Raw genomic sequence first — 17476 nt, 5'->3', positions numbered from 1 at the left:
TAAAGGTATGAATTAATTAATTTGTATAATGTCGTGTTTATGATTTAATGTGAATTTAATTATATTAAATTTTATTTAATTATGTTCATAATAATAAACTAAAGTTGAAAACAAATACAAATAAAATAATTCGACTTTGTTCTTACTTAATTTAAACGTGAATATTTTATTTTTAATGAATCGAAATTTATTTAATTAAGTTTTATAGTAACTAAATTAATGGAGTATATAATTAAATCAAAATTTTCAATTCGTGTTTTTCAATAAAATTATGAATTTTTGTATTTAAATAATGTTTCATCTAAATTAAATTAAATTAGTTAAAAAAAATTAAAATTAAAATGAAATAGCGAGATCCATAAATAGTAAATGAATGAGATGGATAAGGAATGAAGGATTGTTGATGTTGTCTCTTAATTAAGAGATAGAGTAAAAAGTGTTATAAGATCCGTAAAAGTTAATGGATATGATGATTAAATGATGAATAACAGCTAGCTTTGTGCATGAACTTAAAATCTTAGATGTAATAAATATGTACAAATAAATGATGGAATCTGATGATTAAAGGATGAATAAGAGTTAGCTTTGTGGATGAACTTAAAATCTTAGATGAAATAAATCTGTACAAATAAATGATGGGATCTGTTGTCGTCCCGCAGTATTTGGTACAAAAATTGAAAATACCTTTTATTTATACTTTATTCTCTCTCTTACTTTACTCTTTCCACTTAACACATAAAATAAAGCTGCATAAAATCTCGTGCCGCCAAGAAATGGATCATCTTTCTTTGGAGTATACCCTAGTTCATTGAAAATAATATTGATGGTTGATTTTACAAATTATAGTCCAAAAGCTAGGAAAAAATTGAAATATTGATAGTAAAAATAAGAATTATCACATTAGATTTTTTTTTATTAAAACTAGATAGGCTAGTTTTAGTGAACGAAAAAAATATAAACAACTACTCCTATTTACCACGGACGAAGTACTATCCTTATATTCTATTTGTTCTATAGAAATAAGCTAATTAGGAATAATGCGAATTTTAATGCATAATTGAAAAAATAAGAAAGAGAAAGAAAACATAACTGAAATAATGTAGTGTATGGTGGGATCCATACATAACAAAGTAAAACAGAAAGATAAAAATTCATTGAAGTAATATAATGGATGGTGAGACTCATACATGAGAGCACCTGCATCAGTGTTCTTAGCATCGAACAGGTGTTGTACCGCTGGCACAGCGAAGCTCTGCTAGCCGCTGTGCTCTTGCCAGCGGCATGGCCCCGCTCGATGCATAGAGCACCGCCGTGCCAACGGCAAGAGCACGAGCAGCCGACGTGGCATGCTCTGATTGACCGTTGATTTAAATTCTTTTTTATTCGAAAAAATATGAAAAATTCAGATTTAATAAAAAAAAATCCCACTTCCCAATAAAATATATCCATTTTTTCCACACTTTTAATTTATTTTTTCATTATTTTTATCCCAAAATTCACACTTTCATCTATAATACCTTTATTTCAACACAAAAAATCACACTACACCAAACAACTCTCTCAACTTCAATTTTTAGGATTTTAATTATGTAAGTTTTAATTTTTAGGATTTTAATTATGTAATTTTTAATTTTTAGGATTTTAATTATGTAATTTTTTAGTAATTTGTAATAGTATTTTGGGTATTGTTAATGCATTTTAATATTGTGAAAATGTTTTTAGTAATTGAATTATTTAAATTGAATAATAGAATGGTGGGACCATTGAGCAAGCTCTTGGGAAGAGAATGAATGTGAGTGTTGTGCTCTTGCCAAAGAGCATGGATGTAGATGCTCTGATAAAGTAAAAGAGAAAGAGAAAAGGTTTCCATAAGTGAATGTAGACTATTTTTATGAGACGGACGAAAAAAGAAATTCAGCCTATCTTTTGGGATGGAGGGATTATTAATTAGAGCATGCACAACAGTGTCTTAGCTAAAGGACACATGCCCAACCCACGTGGCGCGCCGTGGGCTGAGCGTGACACCCACTCGCCCCCACGACTAGGCATCGTTTTTATCTTCAAATTATTTATTTTTAAAAATTTATAAAATTAAAAAAATAATAAAAAAGTTCTACTTCCAAAAATATAGCCGTATTATGACCATTTTTTCATATTCTTTTTATCTTTTTTTTTCATTATTTTTTATATTCAATTCATCCAAGTCATCTATAAATATCCTCATTTATTACCCAATTTTTTTTATCAAATGAAACTATCTCTCGCTCAATTTTCTCAATTCAAATATGTCTAGAGGAAGAAGACGAGACGTACCAAACCAAACAATAGAAAGTGGACGAGATGGACCAAATCAAGCAGCCCCCCAAACTTCCACAACTCTTTTAATGAGATTGTTGTTCAGAGCTATAGTGACGGACACTTTCCGTATGTCACTATTAGAACGAGCGGCACATCAACAAATAATTGCACACCCCATGTCTCGTTTGAATAAGTCGTTGTTGTTGGAAAAATAATTTTTTATATTTTAACTATAATTTTAAAATGCATACTCTAATTTTTAATGTTAGTTTAAAAATTAGGATTTAAATTGTGTATTCTTTAATTTTTAGAATTTTACATATGTAATTTTTAATATTTTAGGAATCTGTAATGGTATTTCAATTTTTTTTAATGATATTCTTAACTAAATGTTATTTTAGAAATTTATAATGGTATTTTAAAATTTTTAATGTTATAATTAATGAAATGTTTTTAGTAGTTATAGTTTTAATTGAATAATAAAATAGTAAAATCTATGAATAGTTAAGAGCATATTTTGACTATGAGTGTTGTATCTTAGCTAAAAGCTATAAATAAAATATAAATAAAAGTGAAACTGAGCTCATAAATAGTAAAAACATGCTCTTATTATTTTCAAAATAAAATAATACGATTGTACATTCTCTTATTATCAAAATAAATCGATTATACATTCTCTAATTATCTTCAAAGTAAAATAATACGGTTGTACATTCTCTTATTATCTTCAAAATAAATAATTAATGGAGACATATAATACCACGCCTTAGTAATTGATTCCCCAGTTTGTCATTTGAGGTAGAAATGGCATCGAATACTAATAATATTAATTTATTTCCATTTGTAGTTGAAGGCAAAAAATATTAATTGCACACGTTATTAATTGAATTGTATACTATTATCCATCAAATACCAACTCCCTTCTATGTTGTTGCCTACATTTTCAGACTATTAAACATTCCCTATAAATTGTGAATGAAACAACAATAGTAGGAGAGTATTCCTTAATTATAAATCGTAGCCTTTGTAGAAAGCAAATGGCTGCCGTCGCGCCGTTAAAGTCCTATCTCCGCCGGCCCGCTCTCCGGGCCGCAGCCCATTCGGGCCCGATCGGTCTAGCGGCGACTCTTTCGTTCCGGAATTCGCAAGTGAAGAAATGGGGGAGTATTTGTACGACGTACGGAGAGAGGCTGCCGGCGATTCGGTTGGAGGAGCGGAGGAGGGTGCGGTGCACGGCGGAAGGGATGGAAAGGGGGCTGTTTGTGGGGAGGAAGGAAGAAGGCGGGTTTGTGGCGGCGGAGAGATTGAAAGTGGTGGCGTTGGTGGCGGCGGTGATGTGTCTGTGCAATGCGGATAGAGTTGTGATGGCTGTTGCCATCGTTCCTCTCGCCGCCAAATATGGTTGGTCCACTGCTTTCTTAGGCATTGTTCAGGTAACACTTTCATTTTATTTTATTTCATCTATATTTTACATTTTTAAATTACTAAGAGATTAAATGTTTAATACTGACAGCGCTTGTTTTAAAAAATTATTTGACTTTATTAATAAAAGTTAAGAGAAAAAGTTAATACAAATAAAGAAATAAGAATGACATATTTAACGGGGACTCAGTCTAAACTTTTACCTAATTCTGCTATTATTATGAACTTTATTATTGATAAAAGAAATTTTGAAAAATTTACATTTTTTGTGTTTTTCTTACCTCTAACCAAATAATTTAGTGAAAATTTATTTCATGTGGGCATGAAACATTTATTATTATAGGCTTTTTAAGTTTAGCAGTGTGTGAACTTTGGATTGGTTAAGTGGGGTCGGCGTGAAAAGACCTGGTTATTTCCTAATTTTTTTAATAAAATAGGTATAACATAAATTAAGTCATAACCATAATAACATTTACTACTACTATTGTTTGTGGTGGTTGGCTTGTTGTGTTTCACGTGGGAGGCTGTTTCTGACTCTTTGTGGTAGCTGAGAAGCGAGGGTTGGTTTGTACGAGGACTAAGTCTCACGATGTCAGAAAACGCATAGATTCTGAGTCAGCATCTTATAATTTAATTAGATTTTACTTATGATTTTGTTAGATTTCGTAATTCGTAGCTTACTTGGCTTAGAGTTGACGGATATTCCTATGAGAGTGGTGGTAGGTGTAGGATGTGATGATCATAAACTGTTGAATTCTTGATGCCAAAAAGTAGGTAAGAAAGCCAAGAATTTAGATCACGCACATCTCATTTTGGAATTGAGGTATTTGGTTTCAAGATTATATCACATGATTAAATATGTGCTCTATCCTTCTCACTTTAATAGTTCTATTTGAGTTGGGTTTTAAAAACATTTAGAAGAAAGTTAATGAAAAAAGATACTAGAACGTGAGTCATACTTTTAAATATTAGTTTTATAATAAAATGTGAGTGGTAAAAAGTGAGTGGAATGTGAGACCTATTACCATTTATAGAATATTCCAACTGAGACTCCTAAAGTGGGACACTCAAAAATAGTAAACCGGGACTCCTCATGTGGGACGAATGGAGTAGTATTATGTTTGGTTCATAGATGGATAGTCATGTGATAATTAGTCATAGCCAGCCTTCTCTTACTAAATAATCTCACAACTTAATCCTAGATTATATTTTGTTACCATTTTATGTAGAAAACTGAACACTGACGTGGAACAAATTATATCCAATCATTCATTAATAATAGAGTGAATTACATAAACGGTACCTGATCTTTCACTTTCGCACGTAAATGGTACCTGATCTTTATTTTATATCGTTTTTGGTACCCAGTGACAAAAATAACCCTACGTACTAAATATGTGATTTTTTTTCATAGAGGATATTTTTTGAAATTTCAATTAAATAGTATACCAAATATGTGATTATTTTTTCTCCCTTTCTTATTTCTCTTTATCTATTTTGCTTTCTTCTTTTTTCTTCATTTTCTTCTTTCTTTTTAGTATTTTATCTTCCTTTCTTTTTTCTTTTTTCTCCTTAGTTTATGTTTCTTCTTCTTCCTTCTTTTTTTCTTTTTTCTTCTTTTTCTTCTTTCTTTTTAGTGTTTTATACATACATCTCATTGCATTCATAATATAAATAAAAAATAAAATACCTAATTAAATTAATGATTTAAAGTCATTAAATCAATTGAATATTTTTTAGTAAATTATTTTATACTCATTTTAAGGTTGAAATACCTAACTAAAAATATTCAACTTTTTATATCATTATGAATACAATTCACAATGTTAAATTAAGGTTATATTAATTAGTTACTAATTTAATGTAAAATAATAATAATAATAATAATAATAATAATAATTATTATTATTATCATTACATAAATTTATGTGATTTGTAATTTATATAATTATACTACAATTATTTATTAATTACTATCAGTTTTTAGTATTATAATAATAATATTATTATAATAATTAAATATAATTATAACTATAATTATATATAAGTATATTTGAATGATATTAAAAATGAATTAATTATTAATTTATAATATCAAAATAATAATATTAATATTGATTAATAATAATAGTATAAAGAATGATGAGAATGAGAGAAAAAATTACAATATCACTTTTGGTACTAATTTTATGTATGTCCAAAATACCCTTTATGATATAAATGGAAAAAAATATATTTGTTTAAAGGGTATTTTGGGAAGAAAATTGCATCAGGTACAAAAAATATGATTTATAGGTACTAAAAACGATATAAAATAAAGATCATGTACCATTTACGTGCGAAAGTGAAAGATCAGGTATCATTTATGTAGTCCACTCTTAATAATAGTCATGTAATTACAAAGTTATAAAATGTGAATGGGAAGGGGAAGGGAAAGACTACAATTTTTTTGGGTAAGAATATATGGTTAGGAATTAAGTAAAACTAATACACCTAACAAAGGAAACAAAACATTTGGTGTTTGATGGGATTTGAGTTTAGGCCATTTTGTTTGCTATGGAGGTAGAGAGGTAGCTGAAAATGGAATGTGTGTGTTGTTAATTCAAGTGCAAGAAAGCAAGAGGCCACTTCTTGAAAGTTCACACAGAATAATTTCTTGTCATTGGAAATTTGTCATACGATGCCCGCTTCCGGTTTCATGCTAACGAATAAATAGTTTCAACGATGAAAAGGAAGAGTTGTCAATATCGTAGTTGGGATCTCTAGCTTGACTTGTTTGATGGAGGCTTGTTCAAACTTCTTTCATGACCAATATGCTTAAAGACCATTGTTTGATTTGTACATTGAGTTCCTGAAATTTGAAGAATAATGTTGAAATGAGATGTTTGTTTTCATAATGCTCAAAAAATGCTTCTCTTTTGCCATATAAATTCTGATCACATGTTGCACACAGTCATCCTTTCTGTGGGGATACATGTTTTCTTCTGTTCTCGGAGGAGCATTGGTCGACAGATACGGAGGGAAAAAAGTTATCGCATGGGGTGCAGCATTGTGGTCACTAGCAACTCTCGTCACTCCATGGGCGGCTAATCACTCGACCAATAGCCTCCTAGCTGTCCGAGCCTTCTTTGGACTGGCCGAAGGGGTTGCTTTACCTGCAATGAATCACCTTCTATCGCGGTAACAATATAGGCACACACTTAAATTTCTTGTTCATTTCATATATCCGGTTTGGATATTTAACCGTTGATATTTCGTAACAGATGGTTTCCAAACCACGAACGAGCTACTGCTGTTGGATTATCCATGGGTGGGTTCCAGCTCGGGAATGTGGTGGGGTTGGTCTTGGCTCCGCTGCTGATGCAATCTATTGGGATTTCTGGTCCTTTCGTACTCTTTACTGCCCTCGGGCTTCTTTGGTTGGTTACATGGAGTTTTAAGGTCACGAACGACCCCCAAGAGTGCGGATCAATCAGTAAATCTGAACTGTGGTTGATCCAAGCCGGGAAAGCCGATTCCTCTGTCATCAAGGGCAGCCCTCCATCACTAAGGCATCTCCTATCCAAGCTGCCAACATGGGCTATAATCTTTGCTAATTTCACAAATAACTGGGTTCGTTCGTTTTCTTTTCCCATCCCGTTCCCGTTTCCTTTTATGATGATCTCTTAAGTAACATAATAAACGTCGAGTGTGCTCTTGTTAACTGCAGGGATACTTTGTTCTTCTATCGTGGATGCCTGTTTATTTCAAAACCGTGAGTTTATTTCTACACGATTTATAGTCTCACAAACGCGTAACGTTGCTAAAAGATCTTCTGCTGGAATGTCAGGTGTTCGATGTGAACTTGAAGCAAGCAGCTTGGTTCAGTGCGGTTCCTTGGGGAACGATGGCGCTCTCAGGCTACATCGCTGGGGCAGCATCGGACTACTTGATCAAATCGGGTTACTCCACCACATCAGCAAGGAAAATCATGCAGTCAATCGGTTTCATTGGCCCTGGGATTGGGTTGCTTTGCTTAAACTACGTCCGAACTCCAACAATTGCAGCCGTATTCTTAACAGTAGCCCTCAGCCTGAGCTCTTTCAGTCAAGCCGGCTTTCTACTCAACATGCAAGTAAGTGTTCTTTTCGCTTCATTGCATCACAGACTCTACTCGACAGAAAACTAAATTTGGTTCTACTCGTTTTCATCAGGACATCGCGCCACAATGTGCAGGATTTCTCCACGGTACACAATCCTATACTACTAATCATTCACTCATGTGACAATATTAACTTAGATGGAGCCTAACGAACGAGCTTTGTTATGCAGGGATCTCGAATTCTGCGGGAACACTGGCAGCAATTATCAGCACAATTGGGACAGGATACTTTGTGCAGTGGCTGGGTTCATTTCAGGCATTCTTAACTCTTACAGCTTGTCTTTACTTTGCTACAGCCTTATTTTGGAATCTCTATGCTACTGGAGAAAGAGTCTTTTAGATTAAAACAAGATCTACTATGTTACGATTGAAATTTTTTACTTATGATATAAGTAACATATAACAGGGTAAGTAGATGTATACATATGATATTCTTAAACAAATGTAGAATTGTGTCAAATTTTGTTTCCATTCGATTGTTTTACAGAGTTTAAAGACTCAATGTGTTGTATAAAAATATTGTATATTCAAGTTGTACTATTTCTCACTCTTGTTGGCCAATTTTTAGATCAGATTAGACCACATTTTTAGGCTTTGATGATGGAGATATTCGTCTTGTTGATTTTAACCCTTTAAATTATTAATGTGGTAGGTAATGGTGATGGATAGGTAACCACCTTTAAATTATCAAACAAATTTTGATATTTATCTATTGATGTGTTGTTGTCTGATCTAATGATCGTTACCGACTATCTAGTATGTTATTGGTGCTAGATTATTTAAGAATTTGTATAAAGGTGTCACTACCAAACAGCTGTATTTTTATGTTACTTTAATTTTAATTAGCATCACTAATACGAATATATTTGACAACAACAATAACGTGGTTATTTTACTCGTCAAAATCAATGATCATAGTTCATAGCTAATGAAATACTCATTATGTCCATGTCGAAATAATATTTAATTTTGATAGTAACGCCTACAATTTAAAATGTCATTTAATTTTTTTCTTATTCAATAAGTAGACTGTACAATTTATTCGATATATTTCATTTTGTTAGTAACGCCTACAATTTAAAATGTCATTCACTTTTTTTTCTTAATCAATAAATAGGATGTACAATTTACTAAATATTTCTAAAATCCCCCCTCTCATAAATAACGATGTCTTACATAAAACATAAAACATAACATAAAAATTAATATAAAAATTAACTCTTATATTAATATAAAAATTACTATATTTTTTCTCTTCACTTAAAACATAAAACAAAACTTTCTGAAATCTCATGCCATTTTATAAGTGTGACATCTTTTATAGGATGAAGGGAGTGTAAAATGTCATATCCGTCACATAAAAATAGTCATTTGTTTTATATTCTGATAATACATCCCATAAAATTAGTCTTCCTTCATTTTTAGCAAGTTTTTATCTATTATGATATGAGTCTATTTTTTACCGACAACATTTCAATTATTGTTCTTTTTTATTTATTTATTATTTTTACTAATTTCACATTAAAATGTCGCTTTCTTAAAGTTTTAATTTTTATAAAATAGAGGAAGAGTATATATATAAATATAAGACTAATATTAGTATTAAATATTTGATCAATTTTTCTTTGAAAACCGGCCCACTAAACTGTGAACGAATGGAGTAGTTCGAAAACCTCTACTTTGCTAACGGCGTGGGGTTGCAAGATCATTACATCGCTCTCACACGCCAGATTAATAATTAAATTAAACCTACTTGTTTGGTGAAAAATCTACAATTACAAGAAATGGATAAGCTTTCACAGATATAAGAACAAGCTGTCTACAAAAAAAAAGGAAAAAGTGAGAGAGAGCAGCACACAAATCCTTTTTCCACCACACAAATCCTCCTTAAAAAGATTCAATTTTGATCAGTAATCAGCCATGAAAGAGAAGAATTTCAAGAGCATGGAAGAATTCTGGCCATTTTATGTGAGCCAGCACTCGAAAGCGGCGACACGGCGGTGGCATTTTGCGGGGACCCTTTGCAGTATGGTGTGTTTGATATACGCAGTGATGTTCAATTTGTGGTTTTTGATAGTGGTGCCTTTGATTGGATACGGGTTGGCGTGGTACAGTCATTTCTTCGTGGAAGGGAATGTGCCTGCAACTTTTGGGCACCCTTTTTGGTCTCTGTTTTGTGATTACAAAATGTTTGGATTGATGCTCACTGGCAACATGGATGCAGAAATCAAGAGGCTCGGCAAGAAGCCCATCTTCACCTATTAGTTTTCCTCCATAGATCAGATTTTGTGTGCCTTGAAAATATTTGAATAAAAATTGTAACCCACATCTTTTTGGGTACCCTGGGGTGATTCATGTTAATTGCACATGTAGATAATGTTCAATTATTAGATTTATCTGTAAGGCTATATTTCATACACGGAATTGAAATTACATTCAAATTAGATATTGAATTTGAAGGAATTGATATCTAATTCAATTTCAAATCCTATATTTGGTAAAATGAAGTAATTGAAATTAGAGCATTCCAATCGCTCCTGGCCCCGAAGGACGACGTCCGTGCCGATGGCGTGGCACAACGCTATCTGCCGCTGTGCTCTTGCCGACGGCACGACCATGCTCTATGCATCGAACACGTCAATGCCGCTGAGCAGGGCAACGTGGTGGCATATTGGCCAACGGCTATGCCGTTGGCATTTTCATTTTTTTGTTAAAATTTGAATTTAATTAAAAAATCATTTTTAAAATAAAAAATCGTTTTTAAATAAAAAAAAAAATTTCCCACTTCCCAATAAATCATATCCTTTTTCTCACCATTATTTTTCAATTTTTTCCCCATAATTCACATTTTCATCTATAAATATCCTCATTTCCACACAAAAAAATTCCCATTAGACTACATAATTCTAATTTAATTATGCAATTTTTATATTTTAGTATTTTAAGTAGGCCTGTCAAATTGGATACCCGCGGATACCCGATCCGAAATTTTCGGGTACCCGATCCCGAAATTCCAAAAATCCAATACCCGATACCCGACCCGAATTTGATTTCGGGTACCCGGATACCCGACTCGGGTATCCAGTCCCGAAAAATCGGGTATCCAGTCCCAATTGTGATTTTGAATTTATTTTATTTTATTTTTGAAAATTAACTACAAACTTTTAGAATTTATTTAATATTATTTTAATTCAAATTTAATACAAAGTTGAAGTACTAGTATTCAAGTAAAAATAACTACAAACTTTTAGAAATACAAAATTCTTATAGTAGCTCGAATTTAAGAGAAAATAACTACAAATTTTTAGAAATACAAAATTCTTGTAGTAGTTCGAATTTAAAAGAAAATAACAAAAAACATTGCAAAATACAAAATTCATAAGTTATAACCATATTAACATCTTTTATCCATCCACAATAAGTCAATAACCGTCAAAATTCATAAGTTCAAACATTCATCCTTTATAAATACACAATTCAATAATTCATAAGAATCAAGATCTAACAATAATATCATCAAAAATTCAAAATATCACAAGTCAATGAAATTAAAATATAATTAAAAAAATTAAATTACATATCTTATATGCTAACTATTAAGTATTAATTAAATTATAGTTAAGAAATTAAATTATATTTAATTATAATAAAAATATAATTTATTAATTTTAGAAAATAAATCGGATAAATCGGGTAATTCGGGTATACCCGATCGGATATCGGGTAACCCGATACCCGATAATCCAAAATTCTCACTACCCGATCCCGATCCGATATCCGAAAAATCGGATTTCGGGTATCCAATTATCCGACTTTTTCGGGTTTGGATATCGGGTATCCAATACCCGATATCCATTTTGACAGGCCTAATTTTAAGTATGTAATTTTTATTTTTTAAGTATGTAATTTTATTTTTTAGGACTTGATTATTTGATTTTTATATATTTTTTAATTTTTAATAGTAGTTCGAGTATTTTTAATGTATTTTTATATTGTAGAAGTTTTTTTAGTTGAAGTATTTAAATTAAATAATGAATGGTGGGCCCTTTGAGCATGCTCTTGCGGAAGAGCATGGATGTGAATGTTGTGCTCAGAAAGAGCAAGGAATAAAAAATTAACAAATGTGGGTCCGGGCCCACATCCATGTTCTTTGGCAAGAGCATGGATGCAGATGCTCTTAAAGAATTTGTACACACACACACTGTACACAAGCTACACACAAATTACACACATTGCACACTCTACACAGCTATACACAAAATACATATATTCTATAGACTTTTTACAAAATACATACATTATATACACACTACAGAAAATACACACTACAAAAAATACACACACTATACACTAAATACACAAACTGCACACGCTATATCTAAAATAACACTCTACACATTGCACACACTACACACGCTATTACACAAAATAAACACACTACATACACTATATTACAAGATACACACACTACACACAAAGTACACACACTACATAAATTTTATACAAAATACACACACTACGCATATTATATAGTACAAAATAACACATTGCACACAAACCATTCATAAACTGAAATTTCAAATTTGGTTCGATATTTTCAGATTTTTCGGTTTGGTTCACTTTAAACTTTTGACAAATTTCAGTTTATAAATTCGGTATGGCAAACTTTTGGCAAATTTTTCACCTTAAAAAAAATTACTCTAGTTCACTATAATATTTTTCCTTCTCAAATTTAAAAAAAGTTAATTAAATAAGTAAAATAAATCCCACATTCAAAAAGAACTTTCTATAATTCACTTTAATATTTATTAAAAAAATTTACTATTAGATTTAACTTTTTTTTTTCGTATAGACTGAGTTTTATAATGAATAATATTTAATTGTAAAAATAAATAAAGTATAATTAAACTATTTTAAGGCTATATTTATTTTTAAACACATAATGACAATATACTATTTTAAGTACCTAAAATTACAAAAATAGTATACTGGGATTTAAGGTCCAAAATATCCTCAAACAATAAAAATTCACAATTTTTTATTTTAGTCTTATCGTACCAAAAATGCTATAATTATTTTTTAAGGACCATTTATGTATTTTTTGACAAGATCAGAGACTAGTAGAGTAGTTCACTCTAATGCTAAATCATTCGTTCATTCCTATCCCTCTCAATTCCTCTTGTATGGATTTCTTCAAATATTGACTACATCTGCTCAAATATTAGTAAAACAAGCATTTTTTTGGGTTTTTTTCTTTTAAATTTTTAGGAATTGTAAATTTTGAATTTTTAGAACATACTACATAATTTTTAATTTCACGAAAGAAGAATGAATTTTTCGTGTTATAATTGTTCATATTTTCAATTTTACTACCAAAGTGGCTAGTAATTGTGAATAATGCAATTAAATGTTTGTGGCATGTGTGCAGGATTGTGAGAATTGTGGCCAGATGTAGAAAATGAAGAGAATGATGAGCACTTCTAAATTGGTCAACATAAGAACATGAATCTAAAACAATTATTGTACTATCTTTACTATGTGTGTATTCGTATCAGAGTTTTGGTCTAATTTAAAAAATTGCAATTAATACTTGATTATGTGTACCTAGCCAAAACAACACCAGCCAGATTACCACTGTCACAAAACAAAGTCGCAACTTTATTTAAATGTAGCTATTTTCGCGGAATTACATGGAAAAAAGCTAGTGTTTCAATTTTCAAGCTTTTGAGAATTGAAATGGAACAGTAACCAACCCTACATTATCAACATTCCAAATGAGTGCACCTCACACAAAATTATAGACTAAGTTGTGTTTAGAGAGCTTGATATTTATTTATATTTTATATGGGTTCATCAGATCGACTCTTTAACAGGCAAATAACTGTTCATCAGATTCTTGGAGGAGGTCTTGGTAAGTCTGCCATTCTTGATTTTTGCTCATTCATCTAAAATCCTTTGATTTTTCATCTTTATTTAAAATCAGATCTTGGTGAGTACAAAATTATGCAAATTGATTTTATTTGAATGTAAGAAATCTGAGTGGTTTGTTTGTTGATGAACAGTTGCAGATGTGATGTTGTGGAGAAGTAGAATTCGGACGGTGGGGATTTTGATGGCGGCTTTGGCTACTTGGGTGGTGTTTGAGATATCTTTTTACACCCTGTTAACATTTGTTTCAACTGTGTTTTTGCTCCTTTTCACCATTCTCTTTTTATGGGCTAAATCAGCTGCAATTCTCAACAGGTTCATTCATTACCTCAATCCTACATTCAACTAGATTCAATGCTATCAAAATGTTTGGATTTGATTTTGTGCAGGGCTTGTTTTAGATGTCAAATTGCTAGTGTGTATGTGTGTGTTAAGCTACTTAGCCTTTTACTTCAAATAAAATGAAATCAATGATTTGTGCAACAGATCTGCTCCGCCTCTACCACATCTGCGTCTCTCAGAACAGACGGCGAATGAGGCAGCAGCTTTCATTCGCGATCAAATAAACACGATGCTCTCTGTCTCTGAGGATATTGCTTATGGAAGGGATTCAAGAATGTTTGTAAAAGTTGGTCTTATGCTGTTGTTGATCTCTGTAGTAGGGAGTCTCACTGACTTGGTCACCTTGAGCTACATTTGTAAGTTCAATAATATCATCATCTATGCTTTCATGTAGGAGTTTATGTTACCTACAACTTTCTTGCAAATGCCACTATAGGATTGTAATCAATTGATAATCAGTTTTTATTGTAGAACTACTAACCATGAACATTTTATGCACTTGTAATGAACATTTATATCCATAACGTTCATTATAAGGGGACAATTCATTACATACATACAAAATGTTTATTGTTTGTAGTTCTGCAATAAGAATTATATGTATTTTAACGCACCTGTGGCCACTATATACACATTATTATCTCACTTTTACTTATGGCAGGCCTTGTAGTGCTTCTTACAGTTCCACCAATTTATGAAAGATATGAAGACCTTATCGACGTGTATGCTCTACTTTGGTTTGGGAAGCTGCACCAATTTTATGTAAGTTTTGATGAAGAATGCATCACCAACTTCCACAAATGGATTTTGGAGATGAAAAAGTTAACTTGATGGCTATTAACCATTCAATTTCTTTTATATAGAACTTTTTACCTTTTCTTGGTTTGATTGTACTAGTTTAAACTCAAACTACTGTCAAAAACAATAGTCAATCACAATGTAGTTGAATGTGGTGAGGCACTTTTCCTCGAAGCTGTTGTTTAGAAAAAGTTGTGAAACATGGAACAAAAGTTTTAAAATCTTTTTCTAGAGGTAGATATGCATAAGAAAATATATGTAAACATTTTGAAGAAACGTCTAAGATAAAAAAAAAAAAAAATTTTTGTTAAGATCTTTGTTATTGATTTGATACAGTTCCAAATATTAACTACTCCATTGTATTTTAAGTATAAAAATATCTTAGCATCTATTTCAAATTAAGTTAATCAACACATTAGAGCCCACTTTAATGAGTTAATGCTTTAATTAATTTATTTAGAATGACGTCTTTGGAAGGACACAAATTTTAATACACAATTGGTAAAGTATGAAAAATAGGACAAAAAAAAAGTTATTAAAATATTATTAGTGAAAAATGAGATAGCACATTGGAGAAAATAATTACCAAAAATAGGAGTGGACTATTTTCATAGGACAAACATAAATAGAAAAAATACTTAGTTTTATTGGAAGAGAGAATATAAGTTGTTATGAACTTGTGTTCATTTGTGAGAGCATCCACAGTGGTGAGGATGTCCCGGCGGACTTTCCAAAAACACCTTCTGCCACGTCATAAGGACATCCCATTGCACAATGACGGACATCTCCAAGGACATCCCCAAGGACATCCACAATATTAAAATTCACAAATTCACAAATATGCAATTTACGGAATTAAAATTTCGACACGAATATGGAGAAAATGCAACGATTTTATTTATAAAAAAAACATACATATTTAAATTTAAAAAGAGTACATAGTTAAAAAAAAAAACCATCCCAAACAAAAAAAACGATTCAAACAAAGTACATGTTATGCCTTGAATCTCTATAGTTTGCAACGAGCCGTATATATAGAGTTTAAAAAAAAATAAAAAATCGGGACGTCCACCGGGGCACCGCAATGACGGACGCCGCCGGAAAGCCGCTTTTAGTATAAGTGGGAGAATTAGACGTTAGCACATTTTTGTATACTCGAAAGTGTTTTGAGTATAAGTGGGAGATTGTTAGAGTTTGTATACTAGAAATCACGTTTCGAGTGATTGAATACTGTAAAACTCTTATTTTATTTTCCAAGGAATAAAATAGATTATTTTGTCGTAATGTTGTTATGTTTTACATTTAATGGATGTTAGTTGCATGTTTAAATGTATAAGTTAACTTAACAAAGTCTAAGTCTTTATTTTAGTAGACCGGTTGTGGGCGGCGTCCACTTTAAGGTAACACGGTCAGTCTTAAACAAAGAAAAAGAAGAATTTCACAACCTAGATGGAATTAGATTATCCATCGTGAAAGGTTGCAATGTCAGCCCGCATATTTCTAAACCTTACTGAAATAAGATGACATTGGTGTGGTATAGCACTGAACGGATCTAACAACAAGACTTGTCCTTAGGCTATCTACTGAAAGGTGAGGTCTTGATAAATATTTGTTTCTTAATCAATGTAGGTTAGCATTGAGCATACGGTATTAATTATGCATTACTTTGACTTATCAAATGGTGCGGGTTTTTCGTAACCCCCTGATATATTGGGTAGTGGTGATTAATATCTAGTAGTGCTACGATTGCTATTATATTGAATCGTGCGCGAGATGAATCTCGTTTGATAATGTCCCCAAGAGGAGCGCGAAACAAGGCTTTATCATTCGGAACCTAGCTAGTTGGAGTTTAATTACTCTATGAATAATAAATAAGCGTTTCATGCTAAGTCCACTTTTGGAATTAATAAGATATTAATTAATTAAGTCCATAGCAGACATTAATTAATTAATGGACATTTTAATTTTAAGCGCGGGAAATGAAAGATAAAACGGAAACCCTGATTACTTATAATTTCGGATTTGGATGGGGAGAGTTCAATATTACTTCTGTAGTAGCTGCTCGTAATATTCCAATTAAGCTTATATTAAATTGTGGGTTCAATTTAATTAGTAAAAAGTAAATTGGATGAGCCCATATCCAAAACCTTCCATAGATCCCTGTCTGGGCCCAAAAGGAACTTAATATAAATAGGAGAATAAAGGAGACAGAATCATAACAATTTTTATTCTTAAATTTTTTGAAAATTTCGCCCCCCTCATATTGAGCTGGTCGAATTTCCTTCTCCTCCGTGGAGTAGTTTTTCTGTCTCTTTTATTTAAGTCCTAGTATTTTGGTGAAATCAGCCCACACTGATATTGGAGTACAGTTCGGGAACCAGAGAGAAGATCTGTGGTCTAGTATTCAAAGCATCACGTGGAGAGGTCGCTAGCCATCATCAATTCTTTGGAGAATTAATAAGGTATTATTTCTGCTCCATAGAAAAGCATGTTTTAGGTTTCAATTGCACTTAAAGCATGATTAATTCAAGTTATGAGCATGATACA

General features: G+C 31.7%; 3 protein-coding genes across 3 annotated transcripts; all 3 read left to right on the top strand.

Annotated features, from left to right (window-relative positions):
- Positions 1–3233: 3233 nt before the first annotated feature.
- Positions 3234–8408, top strand: LOC125219116 (probable anion transporter 3, chloroplastic). Its single transcript, XM_048120992.1, has 7 exons — positions 3234–3731; positions 6674–6900; positions 6984–7332; positions 7430–7474; positions 7550–7834; positions 7914–7947; positions 8032–8408. Exons 1-7 carry the CDS (start codon positions 3336–3338, stop codon positions 8199–8201), a joined length of 1506 nt encoding a protein of 501 aa, XP_047976949.1. The 5' UTR covers positions 3234–3335; the 3' UTR covers positions 8202–8408.
- A 1260-nt stretch (positions 8409–9668) lies between these two features.
- LOC125224152 lies at positions 9669–10305 on the top strand. Its single transcript, XM_048127509.1, has one exon. It carries the CDS (start codon positions 9782–9784, stop codon positions 10124–10126), a length of 345 nt encoding a protein of 114 aa, XP_047983466.1. The 5' UTR covers positions 9669–9781; the 3' UTR covers positions 10127–10305.
- Positions 10306–13542: 3237 nt separating this feature from the next.
- LOC125185443 (reticulon-like protein B12) lies at positions 13543–15103 on the top strand. Its single transcript, XM_048081975.1, has 4 exons — positions 13543–13772; positions 13924–14104; positions 14276–14487; positions 14793–15103. The coding sequence occupies exons 1-4, from the start codon at positions 13706–13708 to the stop codon at positions 14960–14962; spliced, it is 630 nt and encodes a 209-aa protein (XP_047937932.1). The 5' UTR covers positions 13543–13705; the 3' UTR covers positions 14963–15103.
- Positions 15104–17476: the final 2373 nt, after the last annotated feature.

This window comes from Salvia hispanica, chromosome 4 (assembly GCF_023119035.1).
Source record: "Salvia hispanica cultivar TCC Black 2014 chromosome 4, UniMelb_Shisp_WGS_1.0, whole genome shotgun sequence".
Classification (NCBI taxonomy): Eukaryota; Viridiplantae; Streptophyta; class Magnoliopsida; order Lamiales; family Lamiaceae; genus Salvia; species Salvia hispanica.
The sequence above is the reverse complement of the archived record's forward strand: the minus strand, read 5'-3'. Positions and strand labels throughout refer to the sequence as shown.